The 21,379-nt window shown below is 38.0% G+C and overlaps 1 protein-coding gene across 12 annotated transcripts in view; it reads left to right on the forward strand.

Moving 5' to 3' along the window:
- Nucleotides 1–21,379, forward strand: part of MACF1 (microtubule actin crosslinking factor 1) — a 342,663-nt gene that overhangs the window by 165,175 nt on the left and 156,109 nt on the right. For all 12 annotated transcript variants that reach the window (XM_079112948.1, XM_079112960.1, XM_079112953.1 and 9 more), the window contains 14 exons: nucleotides 258–386; nucleotides 1,122–1,199; nucleotides 1,918–2,079; nucleotides 3,416–3,520; nucleotides 4,199–4,294; nucleotides 5,491–5,616; nucleotides 8,402–8,554; nucleotides 9,597–9,751; nucleotides 13,521–13,647; nucleotides 14,106–14,289; nucleotides 14,861–15,030; nucleotides 18,365–18,543; nucleotides 19,230–19,368; nucleotides 20,039–20,232. In XM_079112948.1, the coding sequence (XP_078969074.1) occupies nucleotides 258–386; nucleotides 1,122–1,199; nucleotides 1,918–2,079; nucleotides 3,416–3,520; nucleotides 4,199–4,294; nucleotides 5,491–5,616; nucleotides 8,402–8,554; nucleotides 9,597–9,751; nucleotides 13,521–13,647; nucleotides 14,106–14,289; nucleotides 14,861–15,030; nucleotides 18,365–18,543; nucleotides 19,230–19,368; nucleotides 20,039–20,232 (1,997 nt within the window). The remainder of the gene's footprint in view (nucleotides 1–257; nucleotides 387–1,121; nucleotides 1,200–1,917; nucleotides 2,080–3,415; nucleotides 3,521–4,198; nucleotides 4,295–5,490; nucleotides 5,617–8,401; nucleotides 8,555–9,596; nucleotides 9,752–13,520; nucleotides 13,648–14,105; nucleotides 14,290–14,860; nucleotides 15,031–18,364; nucleotides 18,544–19,229; nucleotides 19,369–20,038; nucleotides 20,233–21,379) is intronic.

Genomic DNA, 21,379 nt, shown 5'->3' on the forward strand with positions numbered 1-21,379 from the left:
CAGCTGGAGAAGGTTGCCTCCATCACTAGTTAGAGGGCTTTGTCCAGCTCCTTGGGGTTGATTACTGCACAGTTTCCTGTAGGATGCCATGGGATGATGGAGATGGTTTAGATGCCTTTTCTTTCTTTCTTTTTTTTTTTTTTTTCCTTCTCCCAATCTTCTACCTCTAACCACTTTGTCCAAACATTGATTCTGATTATTTTCTTTTCCTGCCAGTTCAGCAGTAAATTACAGCATACCTATTTTTTCTTTTTCAGATGAAACTGGAGCGGGCAGAATGGGGCAATGACCTGCCTAGTGTGGAGTTGCAGCTAGAAACACAGCAGCGTATCCATACTAGTGTAGAGGAACTGGGCTCAAGTGTCAAAGAGGCCCGGTTGTATGAGGTGCATAGCATTCAGAATCCACATTATTATTGTGAGAGGGATGAGGGTGAGCAAGTAGTGGGATGGTATGCATGATGCAGCTGTCTCTAAGGAGAAAGGGGCTCTGGAAAAGAGTGGTAATGATGAATAATAGCACTCTGGAAAAAAAATTAAATGAAATATCTCTGTTAACCTTTGAAATAGCCTTGTGAGAAAGGTATTTTTATTAACTGATCCCTTTGTACTTAAAAAAAAAAAAAAAGTGATACTAGAAGCTAAGGTCAGAATTAGTAAGTATCAGAAGCAGTATTTAAACACAGACCTTCTTCCTCTAAAAATTCATGTTCTTTTCCCTTCGCTTTGTGCCTACAGTAGAAAGCTGGTATGGAGAAATTGTTCATCAGTCTCTCCTCCCCCTCATTCATGACCTTCCCTTTTTTATTTCCACTCTTCCTTTCAAAAAGCAATTTTGTAGTTTGGGAGTGATCTGACAGAGATTTTGCTTAGAGACTTCCCCAAATTGCTGGAAACACAGGATTGTGAGGTCTGTGGGCTTGGTTACCTGCAGAGCTCTTGTCCAGTAAGTGCTACTCCAAGTTATCATATGTGACCCAGATATTTGTTGCTGAAACTTTTATGTTCACAGAGCAGTGAATTCTTACCTATACAGAGTTATTATTTACATAGTTGAAACCATCACATATAGTTTACTCTTTCTTTCTCTAATATTTTTTTCTTTCATTCCTCTCTTATCAGGGAAAGATGTCCCAGAATTTCCATACCAGCTATGTTGAAACTCTTGGAAAATTGGAGACACAATATTGTAAATTGAAGGTGAGTTTTGACTGACTGACTTAGGGTCAGAGTATGGAGAATATGGTTACTGCCAAACAACTCTCTTCCCTAATTAGAAAGCACAGGGTTTGGCTCTGTTTAAGTTTTTTGTTTATTAGGTTATATCATTTACTGTGTGATTGGTTATATGTATTATAACATTTTCTCCATTTTCTAAATGGGTCAGAAACCACTGCTCTGGAAAATTTTAAGTAGAACCTGTGCTTCACCAAAGCAGTGGCCATATATGCTTGGAGACAAAAAAAAAAAAAATTAGAAGTTTGACATTGGTAGGAAGGAGAATCCTCTCCTATCTGGTGTTTCTCATGCCTGTTAAGATGGCCCAGAATAGGACAGGCCCAGGATCATTCTTGATCCATGGAGCTCCCATAAAGGCTTTATGAGTTCTGTCTTCTGCCTAAGATTGGCAGTGCCTCTGGGAGTCTTATACCAAACTTGTATAAAACTTGAATTCTTGGAGAGCAACCCAGAAATTAAAAAGCAGTCTCAGGTCAGGGAATTTGGCTTGGTGGGAGAGTATTTGACAAGCATAAGTGAAGCCCTGTGATCAATCCCAGCACTGCAAAAAAAAGGCCAGGAAGGTGGGGCAGGTTAACTTCATTTCCTGGGCTATTCTTTCCTTGGATGTTGAGTGTGCTGCTATCTTCTACAGATGTGGAAGCTGGTGGTCTGATCTGATAACCTTTGCTTTGTCTAGGAGACTTCTAGCTTCCGGATGAGACACCTTCAGAGCCTGCATAAATTTGTCTCCAGAGCTACAGCTGAATTGATCTGGTTGAATGAGAAGGAGGAGGAGGAACTAGCATATGACTGGAGTGACAACAATCCCAATATCTCAGCCAAGAAAAATTACTTCTCTGTGAGTCTAGCACAGCAGGCCTGTCATGTTTATTTAACAATAGCAAGAGGAGACTGGGGGCTAGTCTGCTGAGTGCCTGGGTTCTGGAGCTGCACTCTGACAGAAATAGGACCCTGCTCAATGCATCCATGCATGTGAGAAATGTATGTGGAGAGGGGCAATAGGGTCCCAGAATTAATTTATTGAGAACTTATTTAAGAAGGCAGTGTCTTGGATGAGTACAGCAGCAGTACACAAGTTGAGTCATTTCCAAAACAGTATAGTTTTGTGGTAAAATTAGAGGCTTTGGAGTGATGCAGAGCTAAATTCAAATTCTTATTTCTCCACTAACTAGCTCTATGACCTTGGGTAAGTCATTTAATCTTTCTGGACCTTTGTAAAATGGGATAAAAGCCACTTCAAAGGGTTATGTAAAAGTTTGAATAAGACTTACTAATAAAACTAATCTAGGCAAAGCACTTTGTAGAGGGTTTAGTATTATTTAATTGGGATAAACTCTTGGCTTCCCACAGATTTCTGAATTCTCATTAATTCTTCTAATAACACTTTGGTCTTAATCTTTGCAAAGTGGGCAGGAAAATTCAACATTGAACATGTGGGACAATGCTTTTTATTCTTTTCAATGAAAGATGTAGTAAGTAAGTAAAGTTATTTTTTGCCACTTTCAGTATTTTCATATATGAGATTTTTAAGGATTTTGAACTCTACAGATAGAAAGCTTTTTGGCTAGGCCTCACTTTAATTACTTTAATTCCATTAATTTAGGATTCTTAAAAAATGTGGGCTTCTCCTGTTTAGAGAAGAACAAGGGATTCGTCTGAAGTGAAGGGGAAAGAGTGGGTGCTATAATACAATAAACTGAGAGAGAACTGGAATTAAGCTAAAGTGGGCATGTTAGAAGTGCACCAGAAGTGTCAGGGAGAACAGATAAGTGACAGCAAGAGTCTGTAGAAAGGCTGGCATTAAGAGTGAGTCCTGTAGTATTAGAATTCAGTGTCAGGAGGGCCTTGTAGGCTGAGCAAAGCCAGCTGGTCAGCAATATTGCTCCGCTGGGTGTCCTGTTGTGGTATGTGGTGCAGTAGTATGCACACTCCATTGTGTTCTCCCACTTTACTCAGATCTGGCTCAGGTCCCATGTCCTTTGTGAATCATTTCCCACTGAATCCAGTGTTTGGACTTTTTCCGAAATCCTCTAGCATGTGCAGTTTATGCATCTCATTTTGGCACCAATCTTGTGTTGTAGACTCAAAGTAGGGCAGGGGATCCTTTTTTTTTTTTTTTAATTGGTACCCTCTCCCTTAGTAACACTTATTATAAAACTGAATTCAATTTTCAGGAGTTAACAATGGAATTGGAGGAGAAGCAGGATGTGTTTCGGTCTCTACAAGATACAGCAGAGCTGCTGTCACTTGAGAACCATCCAGCTAAGCAGACTGTGGAGGTATGTGATTTGAAAATGTGTGAAGGTCAAATATTTAGAAGTTGTTATAAAAATATTCAAATTGAAGAGTTTATTCTGCTGAAAAGCCTGGAGGAAGTGTCAGGGATCATTTGTTTTGGATTGTCTCCCTTTTCATTCCAGGTTGTTTATAGTCCACAAAAGTCTGCAAACAGTTTTGATGGTCTAAGAATACTAAGAGAAACATTATAAGAGACATCTACTCCTGACTGTATGGGGGAAAGTGACTCAGATTTTATTTCTTCAAATAACTGTCCAGATACACTCAATTTTATTTGAAGAAATAAAATTCATTACCTACACTGACTGTCCATTTGCACCTTCCTACCCCGCACCCCCACCCCAATGTCTTTGCCCTAGTAGAGAAGCAGTGGAAGAGTCCAGGAGAGCTTTATTTATACCTAGGTTTTGCTGGTCAGTTTGTTTAATTGTGATTCAGTTTGGAAGAGGTCTTTGCTTCATCCTTTTCACAAAACCCTGTTGGATAAAAGACAAACCTCTTTCTCATGGGAAGCTTTGAGCAGATGCCAGTCAAGTATTTCCATGCTGCTTCTGTTGACATCACTATCATTAGCAGAGTTTTATTTGGAAGGAGCATCACAAATATATATTGAGCCTGCTAAACTCATGCCCTTTTGTCCCTGTGCTTGGTCATTACAGGCATACAGTGCTGCTGTTCAGTCCCAGTTGCAGTGGATGAGGCAGCTGTGCTTGTGTGTTGAGCAGCATGTGAAAGAGAATGCAGCTTACTTTCAGGTATGGTGGACTTGATACGTGTGTGCATACCTGTGATGAAGATGAAGTTAAAAATAAGTCTATATCAAATAGGTTTTTCAGCATAAACCACCTCCAAAAAACGTACTCAGTCATTTAATTAGCTCAGTTTGGACTGGTTCAGCTGAGTGATTCTCTTCTTGCCTGTCCTACACACGACTGTGTGCACTACCCAAGTACGCAGGTGACTGGTTGATCCAAATGGCATCACTCACGTATCTGGCAGTTGGTGGGATGACAGGGTACAAAACCACATGTCTTTATCATCTAGTAGCCTTCACAAAATATCTATATTCTACAAAAGCAAGAGAGAGCAAATCCCTGTGCAGAAGCACTCTTTTTTTTGGATACCAGGAATTGAACTTAGGGGCACTCGACCACTGAGCCACATCTCCAGACCTATTTTGTATTTTATTTAGAGACATGGTCTCACTGAGTTGCTTAGTGCCTCGCTTTTGCCACGGCTGGCTTTGAACTCTTGATCCTCCTGCCTCTTCCTCCTGTGCCACTGGGATTACAGATGTGCACCACTGTGCCTGGCCACAAGCACTTTTTTCTTCTACTGTTACATTTATTAATGTGCAATTGTCAAAACAAGTCACACGACCACACCCAGCTTTAAGGGAAGGAGATAGATTCTGCCTCTTTTTTTTTTTTTAGATTCTGCCTCTTGATGAGAGAGAGAGAAGTAATAAATTATTAGGACCCCTCTTCCCACCCCATAGTCTATCACAGCATAAGAGTACACTGCTTGTTTTCATGTGATGGTAGAGGAGGAAATAAACTGTTTTCTCCGTTTTTGCTCTAAGTTAAACAATCTTGACCATTTTATAATCTTATAAATGAATTAAACCATTGAATCACTTGATCTCTAGGCTTTTCATGAAATAGACCTCAGGGCCAAGTGCTGTTACTTGTCAGAAGTCAAGAGGAAAGAGCATGGATTTCTGAAGGGTGAAACAGGCTTAGTAGGTTTTATTGCTGTCATCACCAACATTTTACTGACATGGTTGTTTAAGCCCTCCTGTTTGTATTTCTGTGGCCTTTGTTATGAACTATCACTAGTCCAACAGAGTGTAATCAACTTTGCTAAGCTTGGCACAGTAGGATTTTTTCTCAGTTAATCTTGGTATTCTGGGGTACTGAGCACAAGTGACCACTCTCTTATGTTCCCACAGTTCTTCAGTGATGCTCGAGACCTGGAGTCATTCTTGAAGAACCTCCAAGATTCCATCAAACGAAAATATTCCTGTGACCACAACACCAGCTTATCCCGTCTTGAGGACCTGCTCCAGGACTCCATGGTGGGTGTTATCTCAGTGGGGATGGTTACTTCTGAGAAACCAAGTAAACCATTACCAGCTGTTGCTATTTATATCCTTGAAAGCTCCAGGGCAGTGGGTCATTCTTGTTATACAGTTTAGTTCACATTCAAATAGAGTTGAATCAATTTTGTTCTCTTTTCTTTTTCTTTTCTTTCCTTAGAGAAGTTGCTAATGAGATTTCTTTGGGTACTCACTGAAGTGAAGGCCTAATTACCTCCCCTGAGCCACTCGGTGCTCTTCATACTTTGCATCATTTCTATTTTAATGCAATAGGTAGAGCTAAGGATGCGGTGCAGAGCACGGGTAGCAGGGGTGAAGGGAATCCCAGGTATCAAATTTGGTGTGGGTTTTTTGTTGTTTTGTTTGTTTATACTTGTTTTGGTACTGGGAATTGAACTTAGGGCACTTTACCACTGAGACAAGGGCCTACTAAGTTACCCAGGCTGGCCTTGAACTTGCAGTCCTCCTGCCTCAGCCTTCTGAATAGCTGGGATTACAGGCATGCACACTGCACCTGGCTCAGATTTGTTTTTACTCTCTTACATAAAAGAGAATTAAAAAGAAAGAAAGAAGGAAATAGACCTGAATCAGATTTTTCTCCTTATTTTCTTTTGGTGTAATGATTAGGTGTTAGAAAATTGCTTTTAATTAAGACCAACATTAAAATCCCATTTGGATGTATGCAGTTTTTGTCCAATTTATTTATGTAGCAATATTAACTTTTAATAGTTTTATATCCAGTGTTTAATCCAAATCAGTTTTATATTCATTTTTTCCAATGAATTATTCCTTCAGGAGTACTGGTTATAAAGTCAGTAGCAGAACTACTTATATTTACTGAATGCATTACACAGAATTGGCAAGACAGGGCTCAAATCACATTTCAAATTAAGATAGAAATGTGTGTGCAATAGGGAAATCACTTTTCCTATGTGAGAAGCTAAAGGATTCTCATATTTCAGTAGAAAAATTCTAAATGAGAGAACCAGAATAAACTAAAATGGCTTTTTTGTTTTGTTTCTATGGGTGAGATTTGGGCATTTGTGAACATTAGTTGAAGTTTTTTTGTTCTGTTTTATTTGGTGGTGGTGCTGGGGTTTGATCCCAAGGCTTTGCGCATGCTGGATAAGCACTTTACCACTAAGCTTCATTCCCAGCCCCAATTTTTTAAAAAATGTTTCCAAGTATAGTAGTAAACCTATGAATGGGTTTACATTCAGTGCTTCACTTGGGCAAATAAAATGTTAATTTAATTAATTTGTAAAGAAGGATAAAAGCCTGACTTTTCAGTTGTTGTTTTAAAAATGTCTCTTGGAGGTACTCCAGATATAAAGGAGGAATATAATCCCTGGCTATTATCTCCTCCCTTTCACAGAGTACCTTCCTGTCATAGGGTAACTCCTCTGCAATTGTCATATCTTCTCTTCTCGAGGGTCGCTGCTCTGTTCCCTCCTCTCCAGGTCAGGGGCATCGGGTTGGCGGCGTCATCGGGGCATGGAGTCACCTGGGTCTGCTCCTCAGCTTGTCCGTCAGGTTCGGGAGCATCTGTCCTGGCTTCTGGTTCTTTTCAGAACTTTTACCACGCTGAGCACTTGATCTCTGGAGCTTGAGATGTTTGGCTGTGGGTTAGACAGAAATTGACATCTTTATTGCAAGGAAACTGGAATGGGTAGACCAGCTCTCAAGTATGGAAGTGTGGCTGTCTCCCTGATGTATTCCATTCCTCTTTCTTAACTAATAAGTTAAAGTTGTATTTCTTCCAATCATGCTCCCGGGGACAGGCACAGGTAGTTTGTTTAAGCATTTCTTTTTCTTTACCTGCATATTCTTAATTCTTAAATGACATTTCTGAACATTATTAACTCTTTCATCACATCTACATCCATCCTAAGAAAGCCCTCTTTTGGGGACTTTTATGCCTCACAATGGGCTTGAAACATCCTGCTTAATAGATAAAGGTTATCATTTACTCTCTAATGGAATTGGTCGTAGATGCCTACCAATTTTGTTGAAAAGAAGTTCATTAGCTTTTAAGATAATTGGATTTGCAGAGGTTTGAGAGTTTCAACTTTGCATGATACTTCATCCAAACCAATCAGATTTACATGAATACAGCATGTCAAGATACTAAACGGTAAACCCTAAATCATTTATCATAATGCTTTCACCAACAGTATTTATTTGTTGGTTGAAGAACTAAGATCTTTCTCTAGAAAGCTTATTTCAGCTTGAAAAAAGGAAATACTTGAAGTAGAGCTTGGGAGATAGAATTATTTTAAAAATTTTAAATAGCATAACTCTATCTTCTCCTAAGCAAAAAAGGAAGAACTGGTTTCTACTGATGAGAAAATGAATAATAATAATGATATGGTTCTTCTTATTATTATTGTTTTTAACTTCTACACTTTCTGAACTTTATTTAGGGGAATCCTTTATTAGCTATATAGCCTTATTGGCAGCAAGAAGTTTTTTTGTTTTTTTTTTGTTTGTTTGTTTGTTTTTTGCATGTTGCTTTTGGGTCATTGAAAAGGGCACAGGGAGAAAGCTACAAATTTAGAGTACAAAAGTACTTGATAAAAGACAGAAATATTTTCTTTTTTCTTTATCTTTGTCTAAATTGTTACCTAAGATGGCTCCATCAAGGATCCCTACTTAACTGAGAAATGACATTCTCTTAGGGAGTGGAGCAGTAAGTTTTCATTATTGTCTTACTGACCTTGAGTAGCACCAATAATGTCCTTTTGATTTTCTTCTCATTTTGTAGGATGAAAAGGAGCAGCTTATACAGTCCAAGAACTCAGTTGCCAGTCTTGTTGGAAGATCAAAAACCATTGTTCAGCTAAAGCCACGCAGTCCAGACCATGTGCTAAAAAGCACCATTTCTGTGAAGGCCATTTGTGACTATCGGCAGATTGAGGTGAGTAGGTGGAAAGGGTACCTCTGGGCCCCAGAGGGAAGGAGAGAAGGGAACTCTTCAGTTAGGATTTGGATTATAGGGAGAGATCAAGATATTGAAATGTTAAAATTAGAATTTAAATATGCTCAAATCTCTATCATTAAAAATATAAAGACCTCAACTCACAATCTTGATCATGTTACCTCCCTTGGTGATTGGCAGCATCATCCATCTAGTTGCCAGAGAATTAATATAAGTGGGACTTTGTGACTCCTGGGATTATTCCCATAGATAGCAGGATCACCAAATCAATACCTAGTTATAAATATCTCTTAAGTACATATCTTTCTGTCCTTTCTGCTCCTGAGTTTCACTTAGGTTGTCGTATCAGTCTCCTCATTGCATACATTACCTTTCTAATCAAGATTGGGCCATATCCTTTACATTGTTCCTGGAAAAATTGTATTTGTCACAAAATATTGTTACTCTTTACCCTACCAGAATATGTGGAATATCAAGTATGTTTGTCTGCTTACCACTGTTATTTTATCTCAGCAGACAGTAAAGATTGGTTATACAAAAGAAAGAATGAAAGAGTAGGACTGTTCTGTGTCTCAGCATTACTGTCTCTAAAATAGGGATAATACTGTTGATTACTTTTTTCTCAAGGGATAGAATTGATTCCACAGTGCTGAAATGTTTTCAGGAGTCTGGGTGGAATGATAGGAAGGGAAGGGAATGAAGTATCAGAGCAAGCTGGGTGATTATTCATGTTCCATTAAATTTTACTTGAAGGACATTAGGTACAGAGATTACTCTTGAGAGTCTTATAGTCTCCTTATAACTCTCTTATACTCTGTTACTTGACATATAACAGGCATTTGATAAACATTTTTTCCCTTGATTTGTTTGTTGAGTTGTGGATTTATAAAATCAGGAGCCTAAGTAAAAGCAGTTTTTAAGCAGATTTTTCGTCAGGATTTTATAGCCTTGGAATCAGATTCCAGGTAATAATAGGCCATTGGTTTCTCCATTAGCAATAACTTGTGACTTTGACTCTCAGATCACTATTTGTAAGAATGATGAGTGTGTGCTTGAAGACAATTCTCAACGGACCAAATGGAAGGTGATCAGCCCCACCGGGAATGAGGCCATGGTGCCCTCAGTCTGCTTCCTCATCCCCCCACCCAATAAGGATGCCATTGAGATGGCCAGCAGGTAATTGTGCTCAGCTTTGTCTCAGTGCCACCACTTGGCTCTTTGACTTGGCTAAACTGATAGAAGGATGAACTCACATTTGTGATCCTGAACAGAACAACCAAATTGTAAAGGTTTTTCTAGTGAAGACCTCCCATTAGGAATATCAAGTTTCACACTGTAGCCACAGTAGATCTTCAGTAAATCCTTTTGCTTGGTTGAAGCATATGCAGTGATATTTCCTTTTAAAAAAATTTTTGGTTATAAACAGCTTGTTCTCAGAGGACTGATTTTTGTAATGACAGCTATTTGTGTCCTATTAAAGTAATATATGTATATTGTTTGGAAAGTTGGATTATACCACGCAGCTTATTATGATAAAAACTTGCTGGATACAGTGGTGCACCCCTGTAGTTCCAGCTACTTGGGAGACTGAAAAAGAGGATCACTTGAACTGAGGAGTTTGATTTCAGTTTGGGCAGCATGGCAAAACAAACAAACAACAACAAAACTAGTCATCACCCCTCCCCCAGAATTGTACTTTGCAGTGTCAACTATTTTAAATTCTTTTGGCAGATTTTTCTGTGTTTTAACTCCAAATTTCTGAATAATGTGATTATTTTTCTCTGCTATTTCCTGATTTTTTTCAACTTTGGAAATTTTTATTAACTTCTTTTTTTAAAAAATATTTTTATTAGTTATTGATGAATCTTTATTTATTTATTTGTATATGGTGCCAAGAATCAAACCCAGTGCCTCACACATGTGAGGCAAGCACTCTACCACTGAGCCACAATCCCAACCCTCTATTAACTTCTTACTCTAAAAAATTAACACATAGCTTTCTCCACACTCACATTCTATACACTCCCCCTTTCCTTGTCTTCCAAATGTAATTGTGAGCTATCAAGTACTCTAGCAGGTCATGGTGAAGCAGTTCTGCCTCACCTCTCTAAACTTATCCCGTCTTACTCCTTGCTTGTACTCAGCTGTGGTCACTCTGCTCTTTTCTGTTTTTCAAACACAGCATGCATATTCTTGCCTCTGGACCTTTGCACTTCTTGCTTCCTTCATATGTTTACATAATTCCCTCCTTTACTTCATTTGGTTAATCTTATTGCCCTTGTCACTGCTGTTCCCATTATCATTTTATCTTTAGTGTTCTTCAGACCAGTTAATACTGCCTAGCAGATTATATATTTGTTATTGCCTCTCTCCTATTAGAGGTTTTTGTTTTGTTTACCTCTGTATCTTTAGCATCCAGGAACCATTTCTGACACAAAATAGGTACTCATTAAATGGTTGTTGAATGAAAGAACAAATGAGTTGGAGAGTGTATGTATGTATGAATAAATTGTTTAATTTTCATATTGCTTTTTTGTTTCCTTGAGATAGGTAATCATTTTTTTTTTTAGTTTGTTTACTTGTCTCTTTGCGTATTATGGTTTTATCGCCAAAGTCTTCCCTTTTATTGCAAAAGACTCTTTAATATGGCCAAACACCACAGGCCTTTTCATTTCTATTTTCTCTTGGAAACATCTCTTCTAGCTCATGTTCTCTTCCTTTCCCAGGTGGGATCTGTTCTATAGGCCTAATTCAGTACTGCCTCTGGCATTTCACTCCATCTTCACTTGGAGATTCACTTCACCTCTCTCTGTGTTGGACCACTGATTCCTAGACTCTAAGTCTTATTATCCTGGTTTACTGCCTACCTGAGTGGGGTACATTCTCCAGAAGCTAACTGAAAAAGACTGCATGGGAATTCAATTTTTTGAGTCCTCCCACATCTGAAATTGCCTTACTTTTTCCTTCATAATTATTGGTCATATTTATATAATTTTTTGGAAATTATATCTGAAATTGCCTTACTTTTTCCTTCAAATTATTGGTCATATTTATATAATTTTTTGGAAATTATTTTCACTCTGAACTTTGAAAACATTGCCTTATTGGTTTTTTTGTTTGTTCATTATGCTTCAGGAATTCTGACTGAGATGTGCAGAGCCATTTTCATTTTTTATACCCCCCCCTCTTTTTAAGGTTTATGTAACAATAAAATTCATTATTTGTAGTAAGCAGCAGAATTACTAGTTTTGACAAATGAATATAATCATGTATACTCTACCACCATTACTATACAGAATAGTTTGATACCACTATGTTTTGAATGAAATCTTTATTTCCTGGGAAAGCTTTGGACTCTTTGCTCTAATCTGTGGAAAGCTGGATGTGGTGGCATGCATTTATAATCCCAGCTACTCAGGAGGTAAGGCAGGAAGATCTTGAGTTTGAGCCAAGCCTGGGCAATATAACAAGACCCTATCTCAAAATAAAATAAAAACTGAAAAAGAAAAAATTTGTTTCTAATCTATAGGTGGTGAGTCTTTTCGCATTCAGCAAACTAATGAACATAAACTGGAAACTCTTCTTTGAGATCTTGGGAATTTTTTTTTCTTTAATTATTTTATTCTCTATTGGTTTTGTTTTCTCTGTTCTTGCTTTCAAGAACTCCCATTTGACCAGGCGCAGTGGCACATGCCTATAATCCCAGCAGCTCGGGAGGCTGAGACAGGAGGATCATGAGTTCAAAGCCAGCTTCAGTAACTTAGTGAGGCCCTAAGCAACTCAGTGAGACACTGTCTCTAAATAAAATACAAAAAAGGGCTGGGTATGTGGCTCAGTTGTTTACCACCCTGTGTCCAATCCCTGGTACCAAAAACAAAATAAAACAAAAATAATTCCCATTTTTCAGATATTGGACCTCCTGAGCTGATTCTCTAATGCTTTCTTGTTTTCAATTTTTTTCCTTGTACTTTTACTCGTCTTTGAATATTTCCTTAATTTTACTGAAATTTTGGTGAGATTTTTGGAGAAAGGGAAGATAAAATAATGGATTTTATGTGTCTTATTTCTCTCATTTAACTGACGTGTTAGCTTCTTGTTTTCCATCCTATTGTCTTATGTTTTTTCTTCTCAAATTAATGAAATTCAAGGAAACTGTGTGTGTTTCTGTATCTGTTTGCAAGCCTTCTAGAAATTGAGATTGAATGCAAAAAAAAAAAAAAAAACCTCAAGCCCTGCATTCTGCAGTTTGCTTTTATATGCCAGACTTCTGAAGTTGCTATTACTTTTGAAATATTAGCCCTTCTGTAAATATGTAGAATATGATAACTCAGTTTTTTTTTTTTTTTTTTTTTAACCTATGTAGCCAGCTGATAACTCAGTTTTTAAGCATTGATATCATCATTTTTCAGCAATTCCAAATGGGGTTATTTGGTCTGCACTTTTCTCTATTAGTGCTCTCCCTGTTTATTTCTTCTCTTTAGCTTCTTGTAATCATGTTACATTCAGATAACATTTGTGAGATTGCTAAATAGTACTGTAAAAAATCCAAGCAGAAGATCTCAATATAGTTCTGAAGATTCCTGTCTCATGCCTGATAGTGCACATCTGTAATCCCAGGTTGCTTGGGATAGTGCAATAGAAGGATTGCAAATTCAAGGCCAATCTGGGCACTTTAGTGAGACTTTTTCTCAAAATAAAAATTTTTTAAAAGGCTGGGGTATAGCTCAGTGGTTGAGAACTTTCTAGCATGTGCAAGGCCCTGGGTTCTTTCCCAGTACTGAGGGAAAAAATAAAATAAAAAATTCCTATGTTGTCAGAATGTGCCACCTTTCTCTGCCTAATGTATAAGCTTAGCTCTTCTAAAGCAATCACATTTTTCTTTAGGAGGTCTCTAATGCAGAGCTTGTTTTTCAAAAGCTACAGTCAGGTTCTGTGTTGGTTCTAGGGTGGAACAATCTTATCAGAAGGTGATGGCCCTTTGGCACCAGCTACATGTTAACACCAAAAGCCTTATCTCCTGGAACTATCTGCGGAAGGACCTTGATCTTGTTCAGACCTGGAACCTAGAAAAGGTGATTGTGAATGTTACTACAGGCCACATCCTACTGCTAGCCTTTTTCCAAAGGAGTTTTTTTTCATTGCTGTGAGACTTCTCCCCAGATAAATGGAATAAAGTGGAATCAGAGATACTGTTTCACGTTAGTACCTAGCATCTTAGGAACTAGAATTAACAGCTTGAGTGGTTGGGGAATTCCTGATGAAAATAAGTAATACCTGTAGCAAAGTGGTGAACTGACAAGAAATAATTATGTTATGTCCAGTGGGGCACAAGTGGTTCTTCTGGGGTACTGGTAACGTTCTATTTCTTCTTCTGAATGCTGATTACATGGATGAATTCGGTTTGTGCAAATCTACCTGTTTATGATTTATGCTCTGTTTTGTATATATGTTAGACTTTAATAAAAAGGGGGAAGAGAGAAAGTGTTATGTTCCCATTCTGTTGAAAGTTCTTTTGGCTACTTTTTTCTAGCTTCGATCCTTAGCACCAGGGGAGTGCCACCAGACTATGAAGAACCTTCAGGCTCACTATGAAGACTTTCTGCAGGACAGTCGTGACTCTGCACTCTTCTCAGTTGCTGATCGCTTACGGTTGGAAGAGGAAGTAGAGGCTTGTAAAACCCATTTTCAGCACCTGATGAAGTCCATGGAAAATGGTGTGTATGCTAGGAAGAGGGAAGAATGGTGGTATGAGAGCCTGAAGGGTGCTGCTGGACTCTTTGTATTAACTATAGAGTAACATCACCTTTAGACAGAGAACATTTCATGGAGATGAATTTTCGAAATCAAATCGTGAGAGCTGATATTTTAGTTGTTACTGCTAACCAGCCTCTCACATTTGGGTCCTCAAAGGTCAGTATGTAATGCATGGATGGACTTTAGGATCAGGCTGAAATTTCCCTAAAGAAGACCTTGTTTTAGGGGAACATGCTGGCAAATTCCTGCAGTCGCAGTTACTTGGGAGACTGAAGAAGAAGGATTGCAAGTTCAAGGCTTACCTGAGCAATATAGCAAGACCCTATATCAAAATAAAATTAGAAAGAGTTGTGAGGGTGTAACTCCATGGTAGAGCATTTACCTAGCATGTGTGTAGCCCTGGGTTCAATCCTTGGTACTGTCAAAATTAAATAAATAATGGGATGTCTGGTCTATTGGAGCCAATGGTGTCCTCAGGTTTGTTGATCTCTGATATGGAACTCAGTGGTCTTCTATGCTGGTGCATTCCAGAGGACAAAGAGGAGACTGCAGCCAAGATATACATTTCAGAACTGAAGAATATTCGGCTACGCCTGGAGGAGTGTGAACAGAGGTTGGTCAAACGAATTCAGTCTCCAGCCAGCTGTAGAACTGACAGAGATGCCCGGCAGGACATTGCATTAAGGATTGCAGAGCAGGAGGTAAACCTGGGGAGACAGGTGGGCACTGGGGCAAAGTAAATGCTTTCCTAATGCATTGGGTGGCAAGAGTATGGATCCTAATAAATAAGGCCATGGCTTCATGACAGGTCTACCCAGGAATTCTTCCCTATAGCCTTTTTCCTGTGAAGAAGCAGAATTTTGGCCTCAAATGTTATTGTTGACTTGATTAGTTTCATGTAGACTTGAGAATGCGAATGGACTGGTAAATTGTTCTAAGTATTACATGTGGGCTACATACCATACTTTTTAATTGCTTGGTAGAGATGCTGCTCATTCTTCTATCCCATATGTGCCTATGTTTCTTTCTATGGCATGGTTACCTTTAATCATAGGAGTCAGTAAATATAAGGAAAGATTCAGATTCTACTGTAGCCTCTGATGCCCCCTCTCTCTGTGACTTTGATCAAGTTAACTCTAATCCTTCCTTTCCTTTCTTATAAATGGAAATAATATATGCCTAACAGTTTTTGGAAAGTTGAGTAGTAAGTGCATATAATGAGCTTCCTAGGAAAGTAAAATGATATAAAAATATAGGGTAGTATTCTTGAAATAAAACAGCAAATATTAATTGCTTTAAGTCCTCTGAGCATGCAAAGAAAAATAAGTTCAGGTCCTTGTTTTTGGCTTATAGTGTAGTTAAAGAAGGAAAGGTTAGAGTCACAATTATCAACTTCAGAGTAAGAGATGTCATAAGATATAACTAGTGCATTTCTCAATTTTCCAGCTAACATTGCTGTAGGAATTTAGAGAATTACTAGAATATTTCTACTTGGCATGGTATGAGAGAGCTCTGTGAAAACTATTGAATTTGATCTGGATCAAATGACAGGAAATGACTAATGAGGAGTGGTTTTTCTTACCTTTCTCAGTTATTCCTAACCTTGAAGAGGAGGATGAGAGGGCTGTATGATTTTTCATGGACTGAGAAAGATATAATGTGTCTATATGAGACATATCATATAAGCTTATAATTATGTGGAAGCTTTTTACTTTTCTGTGGAGTCATCCCAAATCTGTTTCTGAAAAATGCTGAGAAATAAAGATCAATATTGAGCTCTATTTCTAATAGACCTGGATTTTTAAAAAAGCTTTTAAGTTTGAATTTCAGATATACAGAGAAGTTTTATTCTCATATAACCTTCAAGTAGATTCCCTAAATGTTAACATTTTTTTCTTCATTTGCTTGCCATTTTCTTCTGCACATGTATACATAATAATATTCTTTTCTTCTTCTTCTTCTTTTCAATCTTGAGAGTAAGTTCCAGACATGTTGTTACTTTACCCCTGATACTTGAGTGTGCATTCCCAAAACACAAGGACAGTTTCTTATATAACCATGCAACAATGATTAAAATTAAGATATGAACATTAATATAATACTGTTTTACAACAACCTCAATAAAATTTCAAGTGACCCTATAAAGCTCTTTAATCCCCATGTTTTCCCCTCTCCCAAAAAGAGTATTTTTGGTCCAAGATTTAATTCAGGATCACACTTGAATTTAGTTGCTCTCTTTAGATTTCTTGAAAAAGGTTTTCATACCTTTCCATAACCTTAAAGTTTTTGAAGAGTGCAAACCATTTATTCTGTAGAATAAATGTAGACTATTTGTCCTTCCATTGTGTTTATCTGAGGACTTCTCATGATTAGGCTTAGGTTATAAATTTTTTTGCAGGAATGCCACAGAAGTGATATTGTGTTCATGGTGAGTTGGTGTATCAAATCATGAGGCCTGGGATGTGAATCCTTCGCATTAGTGGTGCTGTTACCTTTGATTTCTTGTTAGTATTTTCCCCTTGGTAATTACTAAGTTTCTTATGGGGAGATACTTTGAAGATGTGTGCATATTCTGTTTTCATTCAAACCTTAACCAATTAGTTTTAGCATCAATTGGTGAGTCTTGACCAAATCAATTCTTAGTATCACAGTTGCCAAAAGCTGATTTTCTATTTCTGTCATTCCTTCTACATTAAAGAACTTTCCTTTCTTTGGGAAGGAAAGAACTTTCTCCTTCTTCCCTCCTTTCATTCTTTATTAATGTCATTCAGTACTCATGGATTCTTATTAAGTGGTGTGTAATTTGTTACTATCACTTTTTTCTTTTTTCTTTTTTTCATACTGGGGATTGAACCCAGGGGGACTTTACCGCTGAGATATATCCCTAGTCCTTTTTTTAAATTTGAGATGGGGTCTTGCTAAGTTGCTGGAAGCTGGTCTCAAACTTGTGATTCTTCTGCTTCAGCCTCCTGAGTTGCTGTGATTTTTTTCCTCAGGTGGGGAACTTACAGGCATGTGCCACCCACCCAGCCTGCTTTCATTTCTTTTGATGTTCAAATTTTAGCAAATTTAGTCAATGGGAACCCCTTCAAGCTGACTCCTGTGGCCTTTTAACATGCCCCCTTCATTCTTTGAGCATTTTCATTTTGAACAAACAAGATATTCCTGGTTCTTCTTGACTTTGCCACACCCATCCCAGGAATCAGCTCTTTGTCCAAGGAGTTCTGCTGCTTTTGGGTAGAAACAAGGGGGTTGCTAAATGTACTCATAGTTGTGTCATTGCTTATACATCTGCTCAGACGACTGAGCTAGAAATCATACATTACCAATACATGTATGCATTTGCATATACAAATATGTTATATATTTTTATGTACATATATATAAGAAAGCATATGTAAATCAATATATTTATTGATCTGTGTCATACACACACATGCACACACAAGCATGGATTTGTATGTATCTGTCTTCATCTAGTTCTACACCAATAGCACATGACTTATTTTAATCTCTTTCCAAATGTGTAACTCCCTTCTCCAAGACTGAAAAACTTGCTTCATATTACCCATAAAGTACTTATCGCTCAGTCCTAGCATTTACATATAATAGTTTCAGTATTGCTAACTCATACTACCGCATAAATAAATCTATTAAACTGGAGTTCAACATTTATTTATAGTTCTTTTTCTCTCTAGCCTGAAGGTATATCTACGGTCCAGATACTGTGTTCAGAAAGACTTTGTACATGTTCTTGCCTCATCTCCTTCCATATTTTTTATCTGAAAAAGAGTTAGACTTATTTCTGTTTGTGTCTCATTTTAGGATCTCTCTGCCTGCCCCATCCGTCCTTATTTTTTTTTTTTTTTTTTTTTTTTTATAAGAATATAAAAACAACTGTTTCACAGTTAATTTAACCCTTCTACGTATGGGCATCTTGGTGATTTCTAATTTTTGGTATTAAAATAAGGACTTATTTCTGATTTCTTTGTTCAATTCTCTCTCCATCTTTGTTGTATGTCATGTTCCTGACAGCACACCCAGGAGGATTTGCAGCAACTGAGATCTGATTTGGATGCTCTTTCTGTGAAATGCAACAGCTTTCTCCACCAGTCTCCATCTGGTTCAAGTGTCCCAACTCTGCGTTCTGAACTGAATCTGCTGGTGGAGAAGATGGACCGTGTCCATAGTCTCTCCACTGTCTATTTGAATAAGTGAGTGAACTGAGGTTATAACTTGAAAGGGCAATGGTTTCCATTGGTATAAGAAGGAAGAGGCCCTAGAGTGTTTCATGAATAACCCAGAAAGACTGTACATCTTAAAGAGTGTATATTTATGATGAGAAGTCTTGGCTTTAATTCCTAGTAATGCAGAGTGAATTCACTTGGACTGCAGGAAACAAATGCCAGTGATATGGACGAGAAGTTAATTTATAGTGTTAGGACTGTTCTGTACCTCATTTCTATTTGATTAAATACTTCTGAAATTAACACAGACTTTAAGAGAAGGGGAGAAATACCAAAGAATTTTTTAAAAACCTTTCAGCTTAACTAGATATTGTGTTTGAAAGTCTTTTCCCTAATCTTCCATCTCTACCCATGACTTTGAGGAGTGATAGATCTTAGATGCTTTGATGTCAAGTGGGTTTCTGGCTTCATGTCTTCTCTTCATGAGTCTTCTACATGTGTCCATGTCCCAGTGTGACTTAGAACTTTATTTTGAATTGGCTTAAATTGGCACCTTACATAGTTTCTTGATTTTTGCAAAACTTTATCTAATAATGGTGAAATTGATTTGTGTAGTTATGTTTTGTGAACCTGTCTAGCACTTGAGGTATGTAATTCAGGTATTAAAATTCATGGACTAATGAAGGAAAGTGATTTTTTTTTCCCCACCACAGATTAAAGACAATCGATGTTATAGTGCGTAGCATACAGGATGCTGAACTCCTGGTCAAAGGTTATGAAATCAAGCTGAGTCAAGAAGAAGCAGTGCCAGCAGATCTCGTAGCTCTGGAGTCCCATCGGTCTACATTACGGGTCGGTTACTCTAGTTTCTTGGGAGGTTGATTTAACATATCCATTGCTTTGTGTTAGAGCAAAATGCAATTTTGAATGGCATGACACTGATTTAAGTTTGCATATGAACTAGGCAGAATAGCACATTTAATATATTTTAATAGGTATTCAAAAAAAAAGGACTAAAAAATATGTCTAGCTAGAAAGGATAGAGGAAAGACCATGCCTTTCAATTTATTTTTTCCCTTTTTCTCCCAGTAAATTAATGGTTTAATTGAATACAACCAATTGTTACAATATAAGCACTTAACTGTTACCTCATTTAATTCTCACAAGCCACTCTGGAAAGAATTTGTATCTCTCTACAGATGAGAAAACCAAGACACAGACTGCTAAATGATTTACCTTGCTTTCATAGCTTTTAAGTAGTAAAGACAGGTTTCAATCAAAAGTTCTTTGCACATTTCTCCATGTGGTATGCCTGTCTCTGGCCTCCCAGGGTACATTAGGAAAGCTGAGACCATGACCTCTGTAGGCATTTCTGGCACAACACTCTGGAGTCTAGTTTCTGAGTGACTCATATACTCCTGAGTCCATTGTAGACCATGTCCTTGTTTCCTGCTTGGTCTGAATCTTTTTTTTTTTTTGCATGGAAAATATCTAGCCTGTTTCTGTGCATATATTTTGATAGCACTGGCTTAATGACGTGAAGGACAAGAATTCAGTGTTCTCAGTCTTGGATGGAGAAATCACCAAGGCTAAGGTAGTGGCAGAGCAGCTGAGTCGTCTGACACCAGAGCGAAACCTGGATTTGGAGCGCTATCAGGAGAAAGGCTCCCAGCTGCAGGAGCGTTGGCACCGTGTCATTGTCCAGTTAGAGACTCGGTAAGTGGCAGCCCATCTTTTTCTTCTATTAGGGCAGGGTCTAGAGCTTACACAGAAATAGTTGTATCTGTACATTGATTTGTACAGGCAGGACTTGATAGGGAGGTGTAGAAATTTAAAAACTTGAATTCTAAACAAGGTAATTGACAGAAAATGGGGCCCATCAACCCAAGGCAGACTTGAGGCTTGCTTTTGGGTTAGTAATGATGCTATTCATAGTGCCTCTTTTATGCTCCAGGTCTTATATCTTGTTAAGCCATTGATGACAATGGATCTTTTTATAGTATAGACTTGAAAGGGTCCTGATTGATCTTTTTTGAAGGGAAGAACATGGGCTCTGGATCTTGTGTTACTAGTTTTGAATACAAATATGAGCCATTTTTCATAGTGGAGCTTTGCAGAATTTTTTACTTCCATCATAATTGCCAATTGAGTGGTTTTTGTTTCTGTTATGTAGTCCTGCTTATGATGACAGATATGAACTGGTAAGTCAGAACACTGTCAGTCTGAGGCTAAACTGGTGTTGTAGTCAGCTTTTTCATTGCTGTGACTAAAAGATCTGACCAGAAAATTTTAAAGGAGGAAAAGTTTGAGGGCTCACAGTTTCAGAGGTCTTAGTCCATAGAAGGCTGGCTCACATTCCTTGGGTCTCGTACTAAGGCTGAACATCATGGTGGGAGAGTGCAGCAGAGAGAATCAGCTCACATGGTGATTGGGAAGCAGAGAAAGAGGTCTCTACTTGCCAGATACAAATAAATAACCCAAAGCCATGCCTCAATTCCTGCCTCCTCCAGCTATATTCCATCTCTTCAATTATTGCTCAGTTAATCCCTATCAGGGGATTCATTCACTAATTGGGTTAAGGCTCTCATAACCCAACCATTTCTTCTCTGAATCTTCTCTCATTGTCTTGCAGATGAACTTTTGGGGGACACCACATCTAAACTCTAACAGCTGGGTAGGGGAATATGTGGGTAGAGGAGTTTAGCAACTTCAGTAGGATCGGATTGATTCTCTCAAATTACTGTCTATCCCAAGGCTGATTAGACTCAGAAGTGAATAGTGACTACTGTTTTTCACTTTTCTTCACTTTCTGCCCAGTAAATTATAGTGATTCATAAATCATAGCCATGGTATTGTTTTTTTT

This window comes from Sciurus vulgaris (assembly GCF_902686455.1).
Source record: "Sciurus vulgaris genome assembly, chromosome: 1".
Classification (NCBI taxonomy): domain Eukaryota; kingdom Metazoa; phylum Chordata; class Mammalia; order Rodentia; family Sciuridae; genus Sciurus; species Sciurus vulgaris.